This window comes from Aspergillus welwitschiae (genome assembly GCF_003344945.1).
Source record: "Aspergillus welwitschiae strain CBS 139.54b unplaced genomic scaffold BDQ94scaffold_63, whole genome shotgun sequence".
Classification (NCBI taxonomy): Eukaryota; Fungi; Ascomycota; class Eurotiomycetes; order Eurotiales; family Aspergillaceae; genus Aspergillus; species Aspergillus welwitschiae.
Window position 1 is genome coordinate 1 of NW_020798757.1, and position 25,128 is coordinate 25,128.

The 25,128-nt window shown below is 50.5% G+C and overlaps 6 protein-coding genes across 6 annotated transcripts; 4 read left to right on the top strand and 2 right to left on the bottom strand.

Moving 5' to 3' along the window:
- Window positions 1-611: 611 nt before the first annotated feature.
- Window positions 612-1,590, top strand: BDQ94DRAFT_175742 (uncharacterized protein; the record flags this gene model as incomplete). Its single annotated transcript, XM_026772549.1, has 5 exons — window positions 612-698; window positions 760-868; window positions 924-1,072; window positions 1,134-1,267; window positions 1,323-1,590. The coding sequence occupies 5 exons, from the start codon at window positions 612-614 to the stop codon at window positions 1,588-1,590; spliced, it is 747 nt and encodes a 248-aa protein (XP_026620289.1).
- Window positions 1,591-6,246: 4,656 nt separating this feature from the next.
- On the top strand, window positions 6,247-8,631 carry BDQ94DRAFT_185004 (uncharacterized protein). The gene is made up of 2 exons (XM_026774777.1): window positions 6,247-6,577; window positions 8,209-8,631. The coding sequence occupies exons 1-2, from the start codon at window positions 6,475-6,477 to the stop codon at window positions 8,556-8,558; spliced, it is 453 nt and encodes a 150-aa protein (XP_026620290.1). The 5' UTR covers window positions 6,247-6,474; the 3' UTR covers window positions 8,559-8,631.
- Window positions 8,632-8,905: 274 nt separating this feature from the next.
- BDQ94DRAFT_175744 (uncharacterized protein) lies at window positions 8,906-9,364 on the top strand (the record flags this gene model as incomplete). The annotated part of the gene is made up of 1 exon (XM_026772550.1): window positions 8,906-9,364. The coding sequence occupies one exon, from the start codon at window positions 8,906-8,908 to the stop codon at window positions 9,362-9,364; it is 459 nt and encodes a 152-aa protein (XP_026620291.1).
- A 1,579-nt stretch (window positions 9,365-10,943) lies between these two features.
- Window positions 10,944-20,385, bottom strand: BDQ94DRAFT_175745 (uncharacterized protein; the record flags this gene model as incomplete). The annotated part of the gene is made up of 5 exons (XM_026772551.1): window positions 10,944-12,196; window positions 12,267-16,815; window positions 16,875-16,949; window positions 17,005-20,048; window positions 20,100-20,385. The coding sequence occupies 5 exons, from the start codon at window positions 20,383-20,385 to the stop codon at window positions 10,944-10,946; spliced, it is 9,207 nt and encodes a 3,068-aa protein (XP_026620292.1).
- Window positions 20,386-20,961: 576 nt separating this feature from the next.
- BDQ94DRAFT_175746 (uncharacterized protein) lies at window positions 20,962-21,732 on the bottom strand (the record flags this gene model as incomplete). Its single annotated transcript, XM_026772552.1, has 1 exon — window positions 20,962-21,732. The coding sequence occupies one exon, from the start codon at window positions 21,730-21,732 to the stop codon at window positions 20,962-20,964; it is 771 nt and encodes a 256-aa protein (XP_026620293.1).
- Window positions 21,733-22,689: 957 nt separating this feature from the next.
- Window positions 22,690-22,953, top strand: BDQ94DRAFT_163738 (uncharacterized protein; the record flags this gene model as incomplete). The annotated part of the gene is made up of 1 exon (XM_026769804.1): window positions 22,690-22,953. The coding sequence occupies one exon, from the start codon at window positions 22,690-22,692 to the stop codon at window positions 22,951-22,953; it is 264 nt and encodes an 87-aa protein (XP_026620294.1).
- Window positions 22,954-25,128: the final 2,175 nt, after the last annotated feature.

Consider the following 25,128-nt stretch of genomic DNA (forward strand, 5'->3'; position numbering starts at 1 on the left):
GGGGGGAAGCATCTCTGACGGTTGAAGTGGCTGCGTGAGTTTCCACGATTGGATGACAGGCCCTTATCTAGCCCGTTGACTACTGCATCTTGATTTAGGTTGTGAAAGGATGGGCTGACTAGTTTTTGGTCGAGCCTAAGAATGTGGGTGGCTGCCGTCAAAAATTGGTGGGGATGAAGTCAATGATGATCGCCAAGGAGGAGGGGAATCTCTCTGTAAGGAGTAGATAACTAAGAGCGAACTAGACAAGGGGGTATGTGCATGGAGTATTGCAGACTACAAGAATGAGGAGGGGAAGTTGTGATCCACTTGAATATGGAGAACCTCTTGCCCTAGCGATGTTTCCTGGTAAATAAACATCGCCCCATCCATGCAACCATTTCCATTACTTTACCCAAGTAGCTAACCGCTCGACTTGCCCTACGGCCCAGGGTTTTCCGATTTCACGGGCCAATACCACTCTGTGCGATGGTATTAACGAGTGCAGAGCCCCTCGAACCATGGGCTAGGTGGGTCAGTTTCAGAGACCAGACTAAATGTGCTGTGATATTTCGATCAGGCCGAATAAGATCATTCTAGACATTTGACCGCCCTGATCCAGAAAATCCCCCATGGTACTTGGGTCCGCTGCAAAGCACAGTGTTGCAGATCTTGACCATCAATGCGTCACTCGTTCGATTAGAGTGACACAGGACCATGTAGGCAGAAAGAGCCAATGGACAGTTGTCACTAACTTTCTTTGACTGAGAGGATTGCTAGGGACAGTCTGCCATCACCAATGGCGTGTTTTACTCCTGTCCAGCCAGGTCTCTTGCGGGCTGTGACTCCGACCAAATCTCCCTTCAGCACGGCACTCTACGGCACCCTTGTTCATTTCCGCACTTCTCTGCTGTTATCATGGGACTATTAATAAATGCCAATAGTCACAACTAGGCCACGGGTGGGCGGTCGCGCAACCGCCCGGAAGACCGAGAGTCACAGTGGTGTTTCTGACGCAGGATCCTTCCAGAGAGAGGAGCCCGTCGCGCGGCCTCTCAAGCAACCTGCGCGCTCCCTTAGACGTCCGCCCATGGTAAGTCCCCAGGCACGGTTGGCAGGGCCTGGTTATTCTGCTGACTTCACTCACCCACCAGCGGGCACAAGTATCCGGTTCTGGTTTTCGGGACGCCCATTCTGCCACATCAGTGGAGGACCACCAGGCCTGTTTGGCTACGGTCGAAACACTGGAGCGGGAAAATGAAGCATTGAGGGGGGACAAGAAGACCCTGTTAGAGCGCCTTGAAGGCGCTGAAAGTGCAATGCAGGAATTGTTGAATAACCAGCATCGGTGCGAACAAGAGTTCTGAGCAGCAGGCGACTCGACAACTGGTGGATGAAATGCAACATACCGTTGCAGGTTGGCACCAGCGGCTTCGGAGCCCGGCTGGTGTAGCAGAACGTGTGGATCCAGCTGCCCTGACGACTGCCCTACCGGCAACGACAGCGGTACCGGACATGTGGCCTACTCAGGAGGAGGAAGGGGGTGCATTTGGCGATGATCATGATATGGTACCCGAGTCGGGTAACTTCGCGCAGCTTTTCCAGTTGTAGTTGCTCTGCCGTAGTAATTGATTATCTGAGATGCGCACCAGTATATCGATCTACAACTAAAGTACAGACTGTCACGCAGTGCACTTCTGCTCTCGCTAAAAGCTGGCTAAGGGCACTTTCGACACGGCGAGTTGCCTCTATGTTGGCAGAAGGACCGGCTGATGCTGAAATGGGTAAACCTTTTGTATATAAAACGCGTGGGCCAATCCCATAGTGAATTGATTGCGCTTGACAAGGGCCTTAGAAACTCAAGTTCCGTTGTTGACCGTCGACAAGCTAACAGAGCATGAGCGTGTCGCACGTCTGGGCCCAGGAAAGGCAAGTCGCAATTTAACCAGGTAATGTTAAGCTTCTGAATCAGAAAAACGAGGGTCGTCTAAAGGTCTGAGTTGGAGGAAGACTCCAAGTCACTTTTGGGTGAGCCTGCACGCATACTCCCCGTCCCTCAAACTACCCTGCTTTCTCTTAGAGTACATATGATTGTGCTGGATCGAGAGCGGCACGCCCATATCTCATATAGATGAGCAGTCAGTCGTGAAACTCTCGACGGAATTATCCCGTCGTCGGCAAGCTGGACGAGGGAAATAGCTAATGATGTAGCGTCCAGCATTTATAGCCATGAACCCGAGATCTCTCCGGTTCTGTCTCTCTCCATACCGCGCAAGGGGAGAGTAACCAAATATCGTGCAAGGCATGAGCTACCGGAGATCACATCGGTCGACCATGACATTGTACTAGTTCGGAGGAGAACCATGGCCCTGATTGCAGAAAGCTGAAAACAAAAAACATGGAAAAAATTGGAAAAGAAAAGACAAGACAAATGAAGAGAACAAAGAAAAGAAAAATACCCATAGTCGCTGCGAGACACCTAGAAATAGCGGCAGTACAAGCGCCAAGAAGACGAGAACAGGTTCTTCTGCATATCCCTCAAGGTCTTCGACGTTCTCGCAGCCGTGGCGGTCGAGGTAGCCGATGATATAATCATGCAGCATGGATTCGAGCCTGACATCAGTCCGGTGGGAGGCTGATGCACCGTCTTGGGGATATGCAAGCCGCAGCAGGGCCCGTCCGACTCATAAAGAAGGGAAGCTCGAGCTATTGAAGATTGGGACCATCGGATGCACCTTCCGGGCATTCGTGCCCCATTATCATAGTGGATCCACGAAGCTTCAAGTCCCACATTTTATACGTGGCTATTTGTCTTTGCATGTTCATCATGTCTTGTCAATAAAGCTAGACCTTCGTTGAGAATGTGCTTGGTAGACGTGATATTACCTGCTCACGGGAGCAAGCCAGTGGAGCTGCGCGAGCCCATAGGGAAAGAAAAAGTCCTATCTATTGCAGCCATACAATCGGAATTTTCATTAAAGAGTTTCTAAAAGTGTGGCCTTTCTTCTGTATCACAAATAGCACGGATGGAATGGGCCGTTCCCCCACCGGCCTGCACATCCAAATCCTCCAGGTGAGAGTTCCATATATTATAATAAATGAGGTAAACGCACATCGCCATCGTAGCAGCGAGAGTCGATGACTGTTTTCGTCAGGTCGTATTCAGCTCTCCAAAATTTATTGCCTCCTAAATCGGAACAGCTTCTGAAACATTCATACGCGGGCTGTTGGGGCGTCTTCGGGTGGAAGTCGGCATGTGAGTTCTCGGAGCCTGCTTCCAGCTAGTCGTGGATGATGTTCTAGGTGTTGTTTCTCGTGCATACCCATGTTTCCGCAAGCAGCATGAAGTTCTACCATAAGCAAATGTGCACGTGCCTTGCACCTCCCTTCGCTTGCATGAGTCATGACCGTAGAGCCACATATAGCTTGGAGAGTGCTTGCCAGTTGTGGATCCAGAAGGAACGAGGGGCTGCCGATTGAAAGCGGGCTTTTGACAGCCGTCTGACATCAGGTTTCTTTGGGAACGCTGCTTGAAGGTTTCTCGCATGTTGCATTGTTCTCACCCATTGTCGAAACGAGTTGGGACAGATTGCCAGGAGGTGTAAAAGCGTCAGTCGCTGAAGAACCCAACTGATGATACGACAATATAGGCACGAGGGCGGTGAGCGTAAATTAAGTGTTGGCAATTGGAGAGCCCGGGTCAGACGGCCCTTTTAATGCTTTCCTGTGTGTGCTATTGCCCTAATAGAATATGCCAGTGGTTATCATTGCCGTATTAAGCGTTAGCTTACTTACCCAACAAGCATCGCGGTTCCCAAGAGACACAGTAGCTGACACCAGCTGAGCCCTGTTTGCGAAAAGATGTTCTGCTATCTTTCGTATCTTCCCATTAACAACAGCCAAATCGTTTATACATAGCCTCTTTCTGTATAGTATTGCAATATGCGCGAGTATAACGGCGCTGGAAATCCAGCCGCTTCAAGAACCATGGACAAACCACTAAAATACAAACAGATCTACCATCGAATGGGCATCTTCACGGTGAAACACAAGTTACCCACTACATGAAACGTAATATATCCACCCACTGGGATCGTCTGCCCAAAAATGCCTTGACCTTGCGTTCTACTGTGATGATGGAAACTTAATCGTTTGAGCAACACACGGCCTGGAATACCATCCCGGTAGGTTCGGTGGTCACATTCGCTCCGATATTTAAGTCCACTTTTCGTCTATAGCATGCTTTTCACTTCCTGTTGTATCTCTGAATGAATCATACACCTGGACTAATCTTTGTTCCCACATGCGTGGAAGCAGCCCACCCCTATATAGGCGGCTACAGGCTTTGCGGACCACGTTAGGACTTCAAACCTCGCACACTGCTTAGATAGGTGCCAACATCCAGGCCACGGTGGCAAGGGAACTAGGAATCGCAGAGCATGGTGATCTCGATCCAGGTGTTGTAGATCAGTCTAGTGGAGGTCCCAGCTCGTTGGTGAAAAACAGCGATGGAGGTTGTGGACAAGGGCAGGGCTTTGCTCTTCTAAACGAGCACAGTTCTACGGGTCTCCGAATCTGCTTCAGATAACTGCACAGTACAAGTTGACGCCATATCTAGACTGTGTGAACGGGTGTAGTGAGTGTGTGGCCCCATGCTATCTACGAGGCTGACGCAGATAAGTGCTTTAGAGTCTAGCCTGCAGGGACTTGCCTAACAATAATACAGAATGACCGGCGTGTCACTGGTGTTTAAGTTTCGTGTCCCACAGCATGGAAGCGACCTTGGAACGGCCCTGGCTGGCTTCTCCACTATTCCAGGGCAAAATGCAACACTCATATTTCTCTTTATGACAGAAATGTAACCTGACCATTCTACGCTCTTGACTGGACCGCGTTATACCGTGCTATCAAGACTGACGGGCAGATGCCGATGATTCCGGACAGGTTCAACCTGGAGCAGCCGCGGAGGCGGGCCACACTCTTTACCAACCGAAATGCCAGACCCCGAGTAGCTTTCAATGCCAGACAAAGGGCGTCCAGGGGTCGGCACCACTGAACTCAACTAACCTTGCCGTCAAATATGGTCAAAATCATGTCGCCTGGGACAAATTTACTATGAGGCACTAGATAATAGAGCACTTTCACACGGAGACAATCGTTGACCAGTGACGATGCTCTTTCGGTGACATCCAGACAATCCTACCCCAAAGATGGGGACCTGTAGTAGATCACGATGGCGAATGAGTTTTGTGATACTTCGATTAATGGAGCCCTGCAGCGACAACCGAATGGGGTCTGAACCACCAGGTCCATCTTTTTAAAGTTTGCTCTAATGCAGCTGATATACGGCCAAAACACACGATAGCTTTCGCTCGATCGCTATCGCATGGCGTCGTGTTGAGCTTTGGTGCCGTTTCGGTGCAATGGTGGCCAATTCCAAATCATCGTGCCGTAGTTCCGAAGCGCCAACAGGGGCTTCTTTTAGGGGGACAAGGCTTTGGCTCAATTTGGGAGATCGCTCCGCCATCGCCCAGAGTTCCCATATTTTGGGTTGCCCCAGCTCCTTAGTCTTCAGTCATTGCCTTTGCGAATGGCCAGCTCTTGACTCAAGTTTTCCTGTGGTAACTACATGGTGTTGTCTCCTACATCATCTTTTATCATTGATCAGCCGAGACAGAGAAACGCGTCTGGATCTCTGAGGCTAGGAAATGCTTACCAATAATTGGCTACCAATATCCCGGGATGACCTATTAAACCTTGGTTATCTGGACCAATGACATTGGACAAAGGGTCGTGACCGGAAAGCCTGCCTCTAGTATCGTCCTGGGAAATTAGCATGACTATCGATTGAACTCGCAATATCGGGTCTCAGTAGATCTGGTGTCTTTTTGGGACAGGCGAGGTGTCCGCCGATTACCCTAGCATTGCGACAGAATCACTGATGGTTTTCGACGCTCCGAAAGACTTGTCCAAGCTGGAACACATTCTACCATATTTCCGCAAGAAGGCTGTTCAGCTAGACATGAGTGTCTAGCACTGGAAATCGCTGCGGATGACTCGTTTTGGAGGATGGTCGAGATCTACAAGTCATATAGCTGCTGTTCGACATGCCTCCGTTGGGCCACCCGAGCCACCTCACATAGCCTTATTGCCCATTTCGCCTGTCCACGGTCTTTCATCTCTTGCAGCCGGTCCATTCACAGGTCGCTCTCACCATTTTCGGGGTACGGAGGTAGCGACTCAGTCTATTCCAAAGCGAGCACTGTACCCGATTCATATTCCGTAGATAGTACGTCACTAGGTCCCAGCGACCCTGCGAGACAGTGAATTAGGTCCCACCAGCTGCGATCTGGGACCATCGGAATATTGATTTGAGGATGAGCAAACTGACTATAGCTGTTGTGTTCATCGCTATCTCAATTAGAAAGGTCATCGATCCATCTCTCCTATTTAAAATGACCCGAGACTGCTGTTGTGGTCTATTCTCATACCAACATGCGCTCGCTCACCACGTCAATGTTCGGAGAACGATCGCAGATCGCAGGCCACCCTCGGGGGATGGCATTGCGTTCGACAGCGTTGTTCTTCATCGGCCAGCGTTCGCAGCATACCGCTTGGTATCCTTCGGTGAATAATGACCGCGCTCGTGAACCCTCGACAGGATCTCTTCCTTCAAGAGAGGAAACCCCCATCCAGAGCTGTTCTTTGAATTCAGATGGCTTTGTACCGCTGCGTGGCTTTGTACCGCTGCACAGTGCTGCCTCGATATGGGGGCAGTGGTTGTAGTATTTCCAGATATCCTCTGCCGAGCATGACTGCGAAGGCACTCATCTTTATTTCCCCGTTGCGACGGGGTGACAGGGATATTTGATTCTGTTTGCCTTAGCATCTAACCTGCAGCCGTTGGAACCTAAGCTGTCAACAGTTACCATTCAGTTCACTGACTTTTGTCCGTTTCGTATAAGGGTTTATTACCGGTAGGAAGTATTTTATCGTAGGGAGTCAGCTGGCTGCGACGCCAGGCCAATGGTAGGAGGTACGGCTTCGGCGTTGGCTATTTTCTAGCAGGGTCTTCAGCAGCTTGACATGTATGATCAATATGAGGTGACTTGGCTCAAAATCCTATCAAACCATGTCGATGCTGCGTGAGCCTAGATCCTGACATAAGATCAGAAGATATACAAAGAGACTAACCAACCAATCCTTTCGCACAAAATAGCATCCAGGCCAGGTTCTCTCTGGCGTGTGCTGATCTTCCCACATTTTCTCTTCTCTGTTGCTCTGTGTAAAGAACAGCCAAGCCCTTCCATAACACATGGGCAAGCAATCTTTACTTCCTCCGCTAGAGGCGAATGATCCCCCGACGTCAAGAAATAAATGGCAGTCCGATACGCACGTTAGTAGAGGTGCGCCCTCAGGACAAGAAGGCTCTGTATCCGTTGCAACCATGTTCCGCCAGCATGAAGAAGACACTAGTACCACTGAGCCTGTCGAGAACTACCAACAACAGCGCGAGTTGGTTCAAGCATGTGAGAGTTGTTTCCGCCGGAAAGTCAAGGTGGGCAAGTTCAGGGGCAACAGAAACAGTCGGATGACTGGCTACTAGTGTTCTCGCACCTGTCCTTGTGAAGAGTGCCAAAGACGTGGAACCAAGTGTGTCCCTCGCAGTCGACTGGACCGACGAAAGGAGACAATCATTCTCACAACGCCTACTGGAACCTGTGCGGGTCCTCCACAGAATCGCAATAGACATGCGTACCAGCCTTCCAGAGAAACCATACGAATTTTTGATGTTCCTGCCAGTGAATCGGTGGAGCGACATCAATGGAGCGCGTCCAATCTGGGCCACGCTTTGGACACCACCATCCCATGTGACAATATTGCTAAACATGGCCCACCCATCACATGCCCTGCAAACGTTATTTCCCGCGAAGAATGGAACATGACTATGAACAGTTGTGACAGTAGTCTCCCATGGGAGACTAGTGCGAACACAGGCTGGAGAGCCTCCTGTAACGCGTTCATATCCCCGGACTCGTATACGTCTACAGACAACTTGACTGGGGAGGCCCTCTGCAGGTGGCACTGAAGAGTCTTGGTATGCGAACAGAAGCGGCGTCATGCCCATTTACGGAGCCCACTCACAGGAGCAGTACCCTCTGGGGCCTTCCTTTGATCTGCTGGAGCTTATCCCCTCATCCGTTGCAGTAGGGCTCTCTTTTATACTAGAGACTGTGCCACCTAGCTTCCCAAGTTTCCCTGGCGTGCAGCAGGTCAAAGAAGCCAGCTTGGCGCTCCCCACCGAATCTCCAATGCTATTGCCTCCCTGGGATCCATTGACGACCACTCCCGCACAGGCTCACATAGCCGACATCCGCAGCCGCAGCTTGCATCAACAACCATTTGCACCCATGCCTATTCAAAACATCAAGTCGCTAGTACCTCCAAGGCTACACAATGTGATGGATTATCAGGGGACTCATGTTATGCCATTTGGTAATGTCGGCGCGAACGGCCAGGAATTATCTCGTGATCTCACCGTGCCGGAAGACCAAGTCGAGCATGGCCGCTTGACCTAGGCGGGCGATTTCAATGTCCAGAGGACGTTGAAACAATGTTTCGCAATAGGGAAATGGCACCTTTTGCGTGTGGTGTGCTTGCAATATGGTCTAATTATCCTCATCTATTACTGTTTCTCCCGTACTATATATCTGCCATAGCACTGAAGAGTATGTTGGTATGTACTATAACGGTCAATCATTGCAGACGAGACCAGCGAATGACACGCGAATCTTCTATTCATAGCTGCCTAGTACGTATGCAATATCACGTCGTATGCCGTCGGTCTATTCCTGCACCGCAGGCGGCAGGGTGGCCCTTTGGAGGCGAGGCTGAACAGCCTCAATATCCGACTAGAAGCGGGATCATGTCCTTCCGGGGAGGCGACTCCCAAGGGCTGTACCATCCAACTCCCTCACCAGATCCACCGGAGTCTATTGCCTCGTCCGTCGCAGCCGGGTTGTCTTCTATACCAGAGACTGGGCCACCGAGTTTCCCAAATTTTTCTCGTATACATCAGGCGGAAGATGTCAGCTGGTTACTCCCAACTGAGATCCCAATGCAATTGCCTTCTTGGGATTCATTGACGCCTGTTTCCACAGCATTGCCCATGACAGACTTCCACCGCCGCAACATGCATCAGGAACCACCTGCGCCCGACCCCGTGCGGAACATCGAGTCGCTAGTACCCCCATGGCTACAGACTATGATGATCTACTATGGAACTAAAGGCAGCCCGTTAGATAATGTCGGTGCCACTAGCCAGGAGCCATCGTGTAATGTCACGGTGCCGGAAGGCCAGGTCGAGCATCGCCATTCAACCTAGGTGTATGGCTTCAATGCTCATAAGAAACGGGAACCATTTTCGTGGTATGAACGCGGAATTCTGCATGCCTGGTTGTGTTTGAATTACATAATCGCCTCGGTATGCCCATTCAATAAATCGCACAATTGTACCCTCGGACACCTTTTGAAATTCATACACGCCGCTCTGGCCTTCCCTGAGATTACTGTCCAAGGCTGCAATCAATGGTGGGGACTTGGCATGGAGCAGCCTTCGATGGATCGTAAACGAACGTCCCGTTTGAGCAACTTGAAGGGAAACAGGCTCAGAATTCAGAAATCTAACACAGGTCAACGTCTACTACATGTGCGCTTTCTAGGAAGAAGTAACTCACTCAGAATACGGTAATTCTCGTGCTTCTTTGATTATACTCATTGTTTCTTGAAGGGGTGAGGTTTGACGAGGAGTGAGTGGCAGGCATTCATCCAAGGTTGAAGACTCCGAAGGGACGATCGGACTGAGCAGTTGTGGTGGTCTTTGTTTCCTTTTCTTTTTGCCTGCCATAGCTTTCCAGGTCGGAAGGGAGGATAGAGGATCTCAGGACCTGACTCTAATTGGGTGCGAACGGTCGATATGTGTCCTCTCACGATTGGTGGAGAAACATGCCTAATGAATTGGACGTACTGCCTGTCAAGGGGCCACGCAGGAAGTACGTACATGTTGCAGTAGGCGTTCTGAAGAGACTCTCAACAATCATTTTCCTTTTTACGACGTCAGGCTTGTCATGTCGTCTTTTTATAAATTGCAAAAGAACGTCTGAAACTGCGCGGCACCTAGCTACTGAAGCAACCCACGCTTCGCGGAATCACCATGGTTCCTCTCACTGTGATTGTGCATAATCATCCTCGATATTTCAACGATAGAAATCGCGTGGCTTTACTCATTTGCGAACGGTCGAATGGCCCTTAGGGCTACTTCATTTCTCATCATCGTCATTCAGGTTGGATATACTGTAACCGCTCACAATATCCTGTCGAGAGTTCCTTGATGGGCTAAACATGTCTCCTCCAAGCTTTCTGGAGGTACTCATCTGTCTGACGCAGACGGTTGCGTCCTCGATAGCTCTCGCCTTCTGGAGAGACGGGCTCAACACATTCGACATTATCAAGTGTTCTAGACTATAACTCAAAACTACGTTGGAGAAAGCAGTGTAGATAAAGCTAAGTCCTGTCCGAAGAGAGCATAAAGTTAGAAGTGCTCATTTAGTGGAATCGCGAAGTACCAGAAACGGGAAATGTATGGTCCTATCACTGCGAGAGACCTACTAATGCACATGATGGTATAAGTCACAGATCTTCCCGTCATATTGGATATCCAAATGAGCAATGTGCAGTGATGTTCAATGAAGTAAATAGGGTTCAAGCACATATAGCGGTTATCTGTCGTGATGTTGAGGAGAGCCAAGACATGCTATTTCGGTTCAAAGCCAGACGGCTTGACCCCTCATCAAGTGGGGCAAGGAATATATGTATCGTGACGCTATACGCTCCTAGCAGTCCCAATGAGTTTGCTCGTAAAAGTCGTCACAGCCGCGCTGCGATAGTCAGCTCGAAATGGCATATTAGAATTGGGCTGCAGTTAGTGGCATTGCTTCCACGATCGTGCCAGCGTGCGTTTGTAAGTATCCATGGCTCTTACAACGTATATCAAGAATAGCTCCCAGAAACTGCAGGGGACACGACTGGAAGGGGGAATCCACCGGCCAACTATGGGCCTGTCGCGTAGCCGAGTTAACAAAACCTCCATTGGTCACTTGATCTTCAGGAATGTTACGGTACTTTTCCGTCACTAGTCCGAGGAAATGGCGAAGGCTCTCGTAGATCGAGAATGTCTCATAATAAAGTGTGCCGGCGAAAAGACCCAAATCTCGAGCGGTCGTCTGAGGCTGACGGGGGATTGTGTGACCGAGACCCACGTGCAGAAAGTTCAGAGGCTCAAAAGATCGCATGGTCCTGGTTGTTTTCGGGGTGTAAATGAGTAGCTTGGCTTTTTGCGAAGACCGAATGTCTGGTAAAAGTTCGTTGACTTCGTACTGACTAAGGAGAAGCAGTCCCTGGTCGTGCGTATTTGCGAGAACCCAATGAGCAGGCTTAAGAAATTCATCACTGCAGTCTTCCTCTCTCAGTTGGACAGTGCGACTGTAGTCCTGTGTCACGCAGAGATTTGGCGCTAGCGAAGTCGGAAACCCGAATTGGCCTGCAGAAGTATGCCGAAAGATCTCAAATGCGGACTGCACCGCAGTATAACCGCTGTCAGGCAATTTTCCATTGGTTACAAAGTAACGAACATCTTCATGGATGTGATGAGGGACGGCAGAAAGCCGTGGGGGGCGGCAAATTTGATGCTCCCTCTGTACTTCGTGGCTGATTTGTCGCTCTTGTTCCTCGTGCAACGGAGCGAGTTGTTGCATGCCATGACCTGACCCTCGCCAGACTTCCAGGAGCTCTTTGACTATAGGGTTATCCTGCACCAGTGTCTCATCGATAGACCAACTTTCTAGCTTATCCCACGGCGCGTATAGCTGGGACAAAGTCCGAGCCTCCAGTTCCTGTATATCTTGAACAGCCTCCCGTGGGGGGCTTTCCCCTCGCAGCAGCTTGTCCCATACTTTCTGATGTCTGTGATACTGCAGGCCTTGAAGTGCCCAGAGCGGACGCAAGCTCTGGAAGATATTGCATGTCTGTGTAAGGGCCCACCGAATCACATCGAGTGACGTTGTGGATGTGCCGCGTGGAGGCATACTGTGACTCACTTCTGGCGGGATTACGAATGTCACGGATTGTCTCTGGCCCAGCCCACGCATCCTGTTGCATGCTGGGCGATACATTGTCAGTGATAGTACAAATGAACCTAGCAGAGGTTAACCCTTCCAAGTTACACTTACCTTGCACCACTTTATCTTTGGGCAAACGAGGGCCAAGCAATACTGCGGCCCGGTAATCTGCAGGGATTTTGAGATCCACGCCCCGCGAATGCTGCTGGTCGAGAAAAATCAGACAGCTTCCCATTCGTTGCTTAAATGCCGATGAGATCAGTTTCTCGCAGTGACCCTCGCGATCGATGGCAGTGACCTCATCGCGCTCATCAAAGAAGATGGCAGCTTCCACATCAGACGATGCAGTCGTGGAAAGCCACCGATATGCGACGCTTTGATTGCTCAGTTCGAGGATCTGCGCACCCACATCAATGATGACCCTGATTGGGGGATTCTGCTGGCTGATAAGATCGAGCAGCTGTTCCGCCTGAAGTTGAAGGCCCATCGTATCCTCTGCCACAATGCAGCGCCTGTTTTCCTCTCGGAGCAAAAGGCTCAGGACCAATGCATTGGTGTGGAGGAGCTGCGGTAGGTCCCGCTGCGGTGCAGACCGTGGGAGGAGGAATCGGTTATCATTCGTCCCGCTAAAACCCGTGGTAAGTGGTTGATCGGGCTTTGATGGCAGATCCCATGCCGAGGTACATAATTTATGAGGAAATTCTTTGGCCTCCTTCGGAAACACAACTCTGGAGAGGTAAAAGTCGACGAGACCCTTTTGATAATGCAGATGGGGATACAGAACCTCCATGAAAGTCGAGGTATCTTCCAGGTTAACACCGGTGAGCACTTGGAGTTGCGGGGTCAGAGTAGATCTAGCTCTACAGATCCAGCCCTGGTACTCGGCTTCGGGGTCATTCTCCTTACCCAGCAGCATAAAGCAGATCCGAACTTGCTCAGGATTGAGGCCATGGTAGTAGTAACTCAGGCATGTCAGAATGATTGCGACATCTGGGTGACCAAACTCAGCGTGCTCGGACGGAATCCCCTTCGCGCGGAAGGGGACCGCCATCATGCATCGGCTCGGATGAAGACCGTAATCCACGAGCCACCTCTTTCCAGCCAGGGCGAACCTGAGAATACCATGGGCCAGGAGGCCTCGCAGAACCAGTAGCTTTCGCAGAGTAGTCCCCTGTCCGAAGGCGTCTCGGATAAACTGAGGCTCCTGCGGCATCAGATGAGCAAAACAAATAAAATTCAGCGCCCGTTGACGGATCCGGCGGCTCCAAAGGTGCAGTGGTAGTCCATTTAGCCCATGCTTATTAATAGCTGAAAGAACCATGCTCATCAAAGTGTCTGCTCTGTCTGTCCTAAGAAATTGAATTATTGGGTACCGGGCACCACGGTATTTGACGCTTATGCCGGATGGATCCTGGTTATGGAGTTCTGTCGCCTGCTGTTCCACCAATGACAGCAAGCTCTGCACGATTTGCCATCGATCACTGTGCCCATCCAGGGACTGCTGGCTCCCAATGGCATACACCAATTGGAACTTCGGGTCGAGAACCTCATCGCTCTCGTCGATAAGATTGCGGCAATTATCTTGCAGCCATGTTTCCAAGTTGATCGCCTTCTGAGCCAGTTTTGGTGTCCGTTCAATCAGGTCTAGTCCGACCAAGCGAAAAGACAATATATGTTCTGGAAGCGCGATCAAGACTCCCCGATACTTCTGACACTGCTCGTACATCTTTCGCAGACTCTTTAGCATCTTCTTGTCCAGAGGCGTATCCCTGGAGAAAGGGAAGTGATAGATCGGACGGTTTAGGATGCGACCCAGTACTTGCGTGAGTAGAGTCAGACTCTGTCGAAGAAGGGGCTTCAAGACAATGATTCGCGGCACTGTAGAGCCATTTGCCAGATTTAGCGCAACCATCGGGGTGATCACGGTAGTCTTCCCCTCACCCATATTCAACTGCGAGACGGCATTTCCAGGCTGGTCAGGGCAAATCATGCGCTGCGCGACTTCGGCTTGTTGGACGCGGATAGTGATATTGTTTTCAATTTCGAGTAGAAGCCATTCTGGGCTCCTCGCGGTATCCCAGCCCTCACTCCCCACTGTCTCGGCTTCCTTGTAGAAGCCATCGGTGTCAGACCGGTTATAACAAGCTAGCAGACGCTTGGATCGGCGTAGAGACGTCACGCTCTGGGCAAACGCTAGCAACGTAGATTTCCACGAATCTGGAACGTGCCACCATTGGTCAGCCACGAGGAGCGATAGAACTGAGAGCACACTGATGTGTGGCCAGAGCAGGGTACTAGAAATGCGTTCTGCGGACCCACTGGCGACGGTTAACGTTTCATGGAGACGGTCCCAGAGGTCGTCTCGCTGTTGCGTGAGAACACGGCAGTGCCGTTCAAGAACGTCCCGCGGCACAGACAGCGAGGTGGGCGAACATGGCCACTCACGCGCTTCCAGAGCCTCGAGGCTGTCCCGCAGGCCTTCCCCTAATTCGCGATGGTACGGATCAGGGTTGCCGCAAAACTCAGAAATGAGAGAATCAAGCTCCGGAGTAGTATCATTATTATAGCACCGTGGAACGCGCGGTCTGTTGAATGTGAGGGGCACCGGTAAAGGTGGGACTTCCGTCGGGATATCATGTGTCCGTAACAGGTCTAGAAGTGAAGGTGGGAAGAAAGATCTCTCTGCGGGACGGGCCTGTTGAGAGGGGGCGGGCGGAACGCTCCGGTTCTGCTCGTCTGGTTCAGTACCTAGCGCCTCCAAGCGGGCCTGGACTTCTCGCAAGAACCGGAGGAACGTGCGGTTTTGGTACCACTGGGTACACAGCAGGGCACAGGCCTCTGAGGCGTTCTGGCGGTCTAGGCGAGGAATGTCCGGTAGCTGGGGTCTTTCACACGGCCATTGGTCGGTGACGACATCCAGACATTGACGGACATGATTCTCCTTTTCGCCCAGATACCTTTCTCTCTCCTCTCGGATTTCCCTTTTGCGTGTGCCTGACAGACCTGACAGATGCGGTGGGTCTCGGAATGGCGTGTAATGGAGGCTAACCTGATCTGCTATTTCAGATGGGATGAGCTCTTCCCCCCGCTGCAAGTAAAGCACAGATTGCCCTCCGAAGCCAGGAACCGCGAGATCAGCAAATCGAGCAGAAAATGCGACCGCAAGCAATGGACGCAAACTGTACAATTGCTCATACCCCCGGAATGCAATGGTGCAGAAAAGAGACATGAGGCTGTATGAGTCCTGTCGCCGGTTTAGCGACCGGCACAGCTCGTACAGAGCACCCCATGCGTCTCTGAATGACAATTGCAGCAGTTCATTGCAGCTAAGGCTGTCAACACGCAGGTTAGCCAGCCGTATGCACTCCCAGTTGCTAATAGTCGCATAGAAATCTGAACAATGAGGCACGCCCGTTGGCCAGTCGCGAACTAGACTGGCGATCTCATAAACGCGGTTGCTTCGTTCACTCCCGCTGCCACGGTCGCGTGCCGAGTACGCAGACGGCTTTGGTGCGCGGCGTACCGTGCTACCTCCGAACTCAGCGGGGTAGAACTGTGCATGGCGCAGACGAGCCCTGGCAATCAGATGTGGCTCTCCCCGGTTCTGGTAACATCGCACATACGCTTCGAGGTCTTCGGTGCTGACATCGTGCAACATGGAGAACAATTGCGCGTGGTCGACGATCTCCTGAACAAGGAACTGAAAGTCGTCGTGCTGTGCCAATTCTCCAAGGTCACTGTTCCACTCAATCGTCTGCATGCACCGTAGATGAGATGGATAATACTTCCGACGGGGCGTCATTGCTGCAAGGCGACCCAACAGTTCAATACAGTCCCTCTCAAGGGGTAAAGAAGAACGCAGTCTCGCCTGCCGCAAGATCCGAAGGGCCTCTGCGGTTCCCGATCGGTGGGTGGCGGGGTCTTCAAGAACAAAGCCGGTGAGTGCATGCATATAAGCTTGATATAGTGTTCCCAACATATCAGAAGATCCTCGAAGCTCCTGCAACTCGCCATCAAGGAAATACTGGAAATAGCGATTGCGAGAGTCCTCCGGTGGTTCAATGCGAATGACCGTATGATTTTTTTTCTTCGACAGTTGAGCATCACCGTACGGTATCAACACTGATCGCCGATCTTTTTCATTGACGTCTCGTAGGATGAGTTTGTTTTTCAGACCATAAAAACATCCGATATCCTGCCTACGATCCACAGTGGCTTGAAGCTCTGGAGCTTCCAACATTCCTTCTCTGTTGACGAAAAACCGCAAGCGTAACCTAGCCAACTCTACCACGACCATGTTTTCGGCTGTTTGATACGCGATCATATAATCCGGTTTGTCCAATGCTACCAGGACCTTGGACAGTTGTACGAAAAGCTGACTGTGTATGTCAACCAAGGTGCAACGGGATCGCATCATAACCGCCGGTCCTGCACATGTAAGGCTCATCGACAGACGCCAGTTATCGGAATCAGATTGCCACGCCTGTGCCACCGGACGAAATTCTAGCGTTTTATCTTCCAGGTTGAGCCAGTGCGCATAATCGAGAAGTAGACACTTGGGAAAGTCGCCAATGAGCTGGTCGTACGGAATAAATCGGAGCACTTGGCTGCCTTGCTGAGCCGTGATAACCAAACGATCTTCTTCTATTCCGAAATGAACCTGGACAATACAATGAGATTTCTAGATCCACCGGTGCTCGCTCAGCGAAGAGAAATTACCTGGTAGCCCTCGAATGGCCGCGCAGACATGAATCTGGATCCGGGCAGGTTTGATGGGAGTACGGTGAGCGTTCGCTAGGACAGTCAGCGCGAATGTGCTAGAGGAAGAGGTTCGTAATTTCGCGCTTACCAAACCAAAAAGACGTCGAAAGGTCGGATGTTGCGTATAGCTCTCCGGAAGACGGCTAGGGGGGGAATTATCGACAAGGAGCTCGCCGCTGAGCAAATCATACCGCACCTGCTGCTTCTGTCGCACTCCATCGGGCGCTAAGTGATTTATCGCCCATCGGGTCAAGCTACCGTGACCGAAGCTCCACGGGGTAGTAATGGCCGTGTTCGGCACACTTTCTTGAATTGCATAGTTGAGGCCCGATGCATCTTGCTGGATCAGCTGACGCGTACGTGCTTCGACACGATGCAGAATTCTGGAGGTCTGCACCCACGCAACAGTCGCTGTCGGATTATTCCCCCTCATCTCCGGTGGCATACTCTCAAAGACAATAACGGAGGCGCGGATGAGATGGAAGAGATCCTCCGTGTTGCGTAAGATTATCGGGACAAGGTGCGACTCAACGGCATACGTGAGCTGGCAGATTCCTCCGACCCGAACGAGTAATTGCTGCTGCGCATGACCCTGTACGCCTGTCTGTGAATCTAGAGTAGTGATGAGGCTCCCTATCCACTGCATTGTGACCTGCCGGCTGCGACACAAAAACGCAGCCGCCCGTTCGACCACAACACCTACTTCAGACAGGCTGAGGGTGCGGAGTGCAAGGACGATCAGCGTTTCCAGAGTATGATGCTCATTCCAATTTGCTTCAATAGTGTCGAGCCGGCGTTCCAGAGTCTCCAGTAGACACTCGCTGAAAAACCTGTCCTCGAAGACGCGGTGGGCCTCTCTCAACTCCGTGTTCTTGCTAGGTGTGCCTAGCTCCCATGCCGCCTGGCGGATGAGAATGCCAACGGACTCTTCGTTCAACGAGAGAGCGGGGGATGCGAGCTCACGCACGATGTTGAGCCATTGTACACGTTCACCCGCGCGCAAGCAGCCAAAAGCAACGAATTCGTGCAAACTCAGTGACTGGTGGCAGTGCGCTTGGTCCGCGAGGACCTGGTTCTGGGTGTGTCGGAAAGAGTCCACTGCATATTGAAGATTGGAATAGCGCCCTTGTGGGAGACGAAGCGTGCACGACGGTTTGACAGTTGAAGACTCTGTCTGGTCAGTAACCCAGCCATTCCCACTGCTGTCGCTGTCAAGAAGCCGGAGTTGAAAGGGATACGGCCGATTGATTTCCTGAAAGTCCACCGGAAATGTTCGACAATTGTAATGGGTCCGTCGCCATGACTTTGTCTTCGAACCTAGAGTGAGGCGCTGGCCCCACTTGACGGCAAACCTGTGGGTCCCACTATAATTCAGCAGATTCTGCTCCATATCCTGCGCTTTCTTCAGTTCACGTCGACCAAAGTCCTGGACGATTTTCCAGGTCAAATCGCGCCATGCCGCAAACCAATGGGGACAGACTAGCTCAAAGAGCACAGACCTCAAACTGCTTCCATCATTCGGAAGAGGCCATTCAAAGCTCTCAATAGTGATGTCCTCGGCCTGTTCCACATATGAGCACTTTCTACATGTTCGCACGCAGCTATAGCGTCCTCGCGAGTTCAGCTCCATATCGTGTTCGAGCTGTGCAGCTTGAGCGTACAGCTCGCGGTATTTACTTGATTTTAGGTTCCACTCCATTTCTTTTTCCCTCAGTTGGCCCTGGGCATACTGCTCAATCTCTTGCCGCAGTGGCGGGAGTTTAACAGACAATTCGTAATATGAGACCGCAAAGCTTTCGCTCCCGGGATCGCGATATATTGAACCACATCTTTGGTCCCGATGCCGGACGCGAATATAATTCTCGATCTCTTTTGCTCTGCGCATCTGGCAACGGTGTGGTAAGAGCAGTGGCTCGAGAAAATTGACCGGGATCTCGGGAGAATACTTTTTGAGAAGCGGACACACTGCGGTACACATGCGATCGAAGGTAACCCATAACTCTAACTGGGTTAGTCGCATGACTGACATTGCCTCAGGGTTACCCGCGAAGAGTTCAGTCGCGCATTTGTCATACTGGCCAAATCGATCCGCTATCGCACAAATGGAGTCCCCTGATGGAATCACTGTTTCAGCCCAGGCACCCATATCGTATTCGACCCAACGCTCAAAGTCCAAAACGGAGATGAGGTCACGTTCCTTTGGTATGGGAAGGCCGTGATGATCACGTTGGTCGCGAGTCTGGCCATGATGATCAAACTCCGGGATTCTCACAACTGTAGGACCTGGCGACATTGCTGCCGCAAGGGCGGTAGTCGATTGAGAAAGTGTCAAGTGGAAATCTTGCGGAGTGCACACAAATCTTTCTGGAATGATAATCGAGTCACTTTCCCTGAATCTCATCTGAATGTCTGCCAATCTGGTCTTAAGTGCTCTTTCTGCCGAGAGTGCACGTTGCGCCACAAAATTGTTGACCTTATCATCTAGTTTGCTGATACGACGAGCAATCTTGAACCGGATCACCTGTAGCTGATCAGCGCAGAGTGTGCTTGGCATGACGTTGGTATTCAGGGCGATTTGGGCAACGAGGTAGAGCATGAAATTCTTATATTGGCGATGCCCCTCGATATCGCCGAAAGCGCGTTGAAGAACAGTCTGTAGTGTGACTCGTATCACGAACCAAAGGGGAGATCGTCTCCAGGGAAGTCTACTATTTCTCCAGTTGACCTCATCGCGCATGTGCTTGTCAAAGGACGGCCAATTGTTGTAGATTCCTCGTGCTAGAAGCTGGATCATGAGGTTTTCAGTGACCATTCCAGGATGGATGGTGTCGCGCTCCTCAAGAGCCTGCGCTCCTGCTTTCCTAGTAGTGGGGACCATCTTGTCCACCGTCTCGCTAGAGAGGCGACCAATCTCTCCTGCTAACCAGGAGCAGAACTTCGGCTCGTCAACTACACATGCTGGGACAGCCACGCTCAACCCAGGAAATTGCCGAAGAAGACTCCCCTCCGCAGATAAAACATCTGCTGCACGGGGGGATGCTTCAAATGCATCGAAAATCAACTTGTCGCCAGTCTGGTCATAGTAGGCCAGCCAGCCGCAGTTCTGAGCCCGGATGTGAAGCGCCACAGCCCCTGTTCACTAATATCAGTCAAATCCTGGAAAAAAAGGAAGGATAACTATACCGTGAGCTCGTATATTAGAGAGGGCGTCTCTCAAAGTATCTTCGCATAGAGTGCCTCCTTTTTCAATCGACATCCATAGGTTTAGCATATTGATCGTGATGTTCCAGGGTCCCGTTGACTCTGGTGGACAATTACTAGCAAAATCTTCTAGGGTGCTTGAGACCAGCCGATATAACCCCCGCTCCAATGGCTCCTCCTGGTCGGAAGCTTCTGTCTCATTGTGCTGAGGCAGCATTGGAGGGTGAACAATATGGTAATAGATGTACTTGAATGCGCGTGTGGACATTTTGAATGATTGATCGTAATCGATGTACTAAAATCGAACGGTATTTTTTCTTGTTTTCCTCTTGATGTATATAGATTATCGGCTTCTTTCTCTGCTGCGTCTTTGGGCAAATAATTCAATATTCTCGGTCCTCTTCCTTGGATTTATATTTGCGCTTTCCACATTAATCCCAGCTCGCAGTATTGGTGGTTTCCTGTCAATGCATGAACGTCAACGACAATTGTCTACGAGGCCGGATAGTGAAGTCGTCAGAGTGACAAGGGCCGAACTTTAAAAGAAGGTCCAGGCATAGCATTTACTATGTAGAATCCCTTCATTCCATGTTTGCGAGACACCCTAATGTAACCTCATGTGAGGAAGATACATTGTTTATAACTTTCCGTGGTTCAAGCTCGGCCAATAATTCGGGTCTCCGTAGGAGATTTACGTTCTCTGGATGTGAATCATCGAAAGTTTGCTTGGTAACTTAGGACAAATAGTAAGCTTTTGTAACCTGTCTAGCGTCCATTCAACTATTAAACTTCGCAGGCCCAGCTTTGGTTGGCATCTAGATGCACAATATGTCCTTTTTATCGTTTAATTCGCATTGGCAGACCCATTAATTTGCTGTGCGTATGGAACATAGACAGCAGACAATATGTCACGAAGTGTGGCGGCAAGTAGCCTTTTCGTAGCTGGATCCGACTCATGCTTAATTCTGCTGGGGTGAAACCCCGGCACTAGACGGATCTCACGTTGCATGAATCGCACTATTCGCGTTTTTTTCTGCATTGCTTCCTCCATGGAAGAGCAAAAGAGCTGAGCAATTGGATGTTCCACGCTACTGAGAACGGCGTGCTTCTTTACCGAACAAGGATTTGTTGCACACTGTAAAATAACCACGGTAGAAGGTTGTAGAGCCTCCAGGTATTGCGCAGTCAACTCGTACGCGTCCCTTATCGCCTGCCGCAGTTCACTCAACTGTCCCGTCCGGGCCTTCATTTGGGCCCAGTCATCACTGATCATTGGGCATATGTCGTGGACGGGAACATTATATTCAATATCGAGGCCAATGTCTTCGAGGAGATTTCGGATCCACGTCAAGGCGGAATCTGGTGTAAATATGTCCTGGAAGTCTTCGCCATGATTCTTGTATGGGTTTTGCAGTAGGATCACAGGCATGTGGCAGTATCCGGCTGCTAGTCGAACGTAGTTTTTGTAGCAGTTTATTTCCAATCCGTAACGTTCCTGAAGCGCTTTAGCGCCCAAGAATATAGGATCATCGTCACCAAGCTGAAGCCACTGATTTGTGGTCACTGGTGGGGTGTTTGCCAATGTCATACCTGTGATGCCGTATGAATCCATCATGTTGGTCATGCACACTTATTGGAGCTATTCGAGTGATGTAGACTTATTGACCTCGAATATTCTTTTGTGAGGCAAGGAGAGAATGCCGAATAGTAAGAATAATGTACTACGTCTGGAGGAATACATGTTGCCCGAAGTTTGGGGATTTAGGCTGAGCCTTGGCTCGCTGATCAGAGGCCGGCTGGTATTGCTGGTTCTGGCTAGCTATGGTCCGAACTAAGTTTCAGCCTGTCGAAATGCCTATTGCGAATCTATCTCACTGGTAACTTCATAAAAAAAGCGAAAGTATTGACGTCACGCCCTTGAAAGCCTTTCCGGTTCGTCGGATGTAGTGGCATCACAGTGATACATTTCAGCCCGTGAAAACACCGAAAGAAATATGTACCTTCGCCTATCACTCAGCTTGTGAACGTTACGTGGTTGGGTGAATACTGACACCCTCCCGTTTCCAGGGAACCGAGACGTAGGGTTGCACTTCAGATACTGTGTATTCTTCTGAAAGCAGTTGAAATCGATAGTGGACCAATTCACTCAGATGTATAAACTTCGGCGTGGACCTTGATTTCCAATGACGTTGCCCCAATCCTCTCAAGGGCTATATGCCCGCCACAACATGTCTCTAGTCTGTTCAGCGGTCGTCAAGATACTGGCCCCTTCCAGGACTAGGAAATTTTCAATTAAACTGGATAAAGGCGCAAAGAAGCATCGAGAGACACCGTCGCAAGAAGACTCAAGTCGTGGGTCTTCTTATGCGTTTGAAAGTCCAACAACAGTTTTGCTATACGAAAGCCATTGTCGAATAACATGGAATGACGTCTCACTGACGCGGAAAATAGAACATTCTCGCCACCAGTTGTTTAGAAACATGTATCTTGGGACGTCATTCATCCCATCACTATCCTCTGGGTTGTACAACTAGTGTACTGACTCTGTGTTCATCAACATCATGCTAGCATTATGAGTTATCATATCTGCACAGAAGATGGCAACGAATTTTGGGCTGATGCGGATTTAATCGAGCATTTACGAAAGCAGCACTACGCTAATTTTATCAGAAGACCTGGACGCCTGGGAATCATGGACAACCATGGGCATATCTGGTATTGCTTCGAATGTGAACGGTCTACAAGCGATCATAGGAGTTTCAACTCTGACCGAGCCATGCTGAGCCATCTTAAAGATTGCCACCGAGATCTTACAGCTTCTGTCTGTGAGCATTAGCCCGAAATGCTTCGTATATCGTTGTGCACAATTTGCTTCACACAAAGGTTCGGATTGACTGACAGAATTCGTCGTGGGTCAAGGTGGATGATGTTGACGATGATGAAATTCATAGGCTGACCCTCTTGCCGTAAGCATGACTTCAGCTTTCTGTTACCGACTCATTTGGTCCAGAGGACAAAGGTGATAGCGGCGAGGTTTCGTATAGTGACCCGTTATGGCTGTTTCTTAGGCCCCGCTTTCGAAAAAAAAAAGTTGGAATGGTATGAGGCAGAACACATGTAACCACAAGTCTAGTTGATTTCCGGTATGATTAATCATATATCATCACTACATAAGCGCACATCAGAGCCTTCCATTGAAGGTCTGTGATCGTTCAACGCCCTCTTCCGCGGGCGGTACAGCAAAGAGTCCCATTGTGAGAACACGGCGTAGGCGTCTACGCTCTTGTCCTGTTCTGAAAATCATTTTCTGAACCCTGCTAGCCATTCTGTCCAAGGCATGGACAAGTCGTAGACTGCTGTAGACATTCATAAGCTACCTAAAATTAGGAGGGATAATCCCCACTATGGGTTGCAGTTGCAGTTTGCAGTTTTGTTCATTCGCCGTCCCAGCCTATCATAGTCGATGGCTATGCGGGAATCGACCCACCGCTTAAGGGCGGTGAGAGCGATTAGTAATAACTATTTACACCTCTAATGATTCGCTTGACTGAGGGCTTGGCTCCACTCGGACGTCTGCCCAGGGGTTCCCCAAGTCCTCTTTGGCTTCTATGTACCCATTGACCTCAGTGCTCTGCCTCATCTATTTTGTCCTGCCGTACAGCTCCAAATTGCCCAAGGTCTTCGGGGAGACCCCCGTCCCTATCTCAGTGATATATGGCTCGGAGGAGTTTTGCTCCAAGGGCGCTTTGTACGACAAACTTGCCGTCCCGTTGATGACTTGATTTGCATAATCATTGGCAAACCGCATAGTATAGTTACCTGCAGGCCGATCCAACTTGGCCATGACGGAATACCGGGCTCCGATTTGGATGGTGAGGGCATCGACAAGCAGGGGCTCAACATATCGACCATCTACCGCATAGATGTACAGCGGGTGCTCATCAATTGAAAATACTAGCGAGGAGCTCCCAGCAATGTTGATCAAGTCGTAGCTGACGTATTGTGAAGCAGGATCAACAAAGAAGACTTCGGTCTGGCCCTAGCTGGTGTGCAGTGGGAATTCCGATCGTGCTGAACGGGAAGAAACCCAGGCGGGCTGCAATAGGCGGTAGGCAGCTAATAGTCACAAGGTTAATACATATTCTGAGAAGTTCACAAAAAGTCACAGGCAGACAGGCACCTACCCCATATCAGACATATTTCTCCCCTTGAGCAATTCTTTCAATTCTGGCCGGGTGAGCTCATTGATATGCTCCTGTGGCGGACAAATCATAGATCCCTTGCCGTTCACGAGGATGGAACTAGCACAGTAACTCTCAACCCCGGATAGTTCCTCAATGTTCAAAATTTCCGCTGAAGTCAGACGCCGCCGGTCTGAAAGAATAACCGGCTGGGTATTCTGCTCCGCCTGCCTCAGCAAGTCCAGCTGCGTTTCATCTGCGCTGATCAACGAAAATGGCCTCTCAATGTTGTCTGCTGGCTCGATATAGATGGCTCCGTAAAAGCCGTCGTCTATCCACCGCGTGTGAGATCCTTTCTGCTACTACGGATTCCAGTACCTTGCCCAGCGTCGCGAGTAGCGAAATCGGTCTCCATGCTTTGGCAATGGTGTAGTTCTCTTTATTCGGCTTTTTGAGCGGTATGATCTTCGCATGTTCCCACTGTCTTGGCAACGTGCCTTCTTCCAGCGACGCCTGGAAGAGATCCAGGACTCTGTACTTGACCGTGGGCCAAGTCATCTTCCAGACTATTGCTGGCAGACCGTCTTCGCCGGGTGCCTTCCAAGACTTTGCCGCCATCAGCTGTCGTTCGATCTCCTCCATCGTGATGGCAGGCATCTCGACTGGCGCTCTCTGTGGTCGAGTCCCTTCATCGTCAATGTTGTCCGGCAGGGCCGGGAAGAATTTGGCCAGCAATTCTTCTGCCTGCTCCGTATGATCAGTGGTCGTGGTCCCATCCGCTCTGAGGAGCTGCGGGATCTCTCCGACCGCTGCGTCTTCTCCCGACTTTA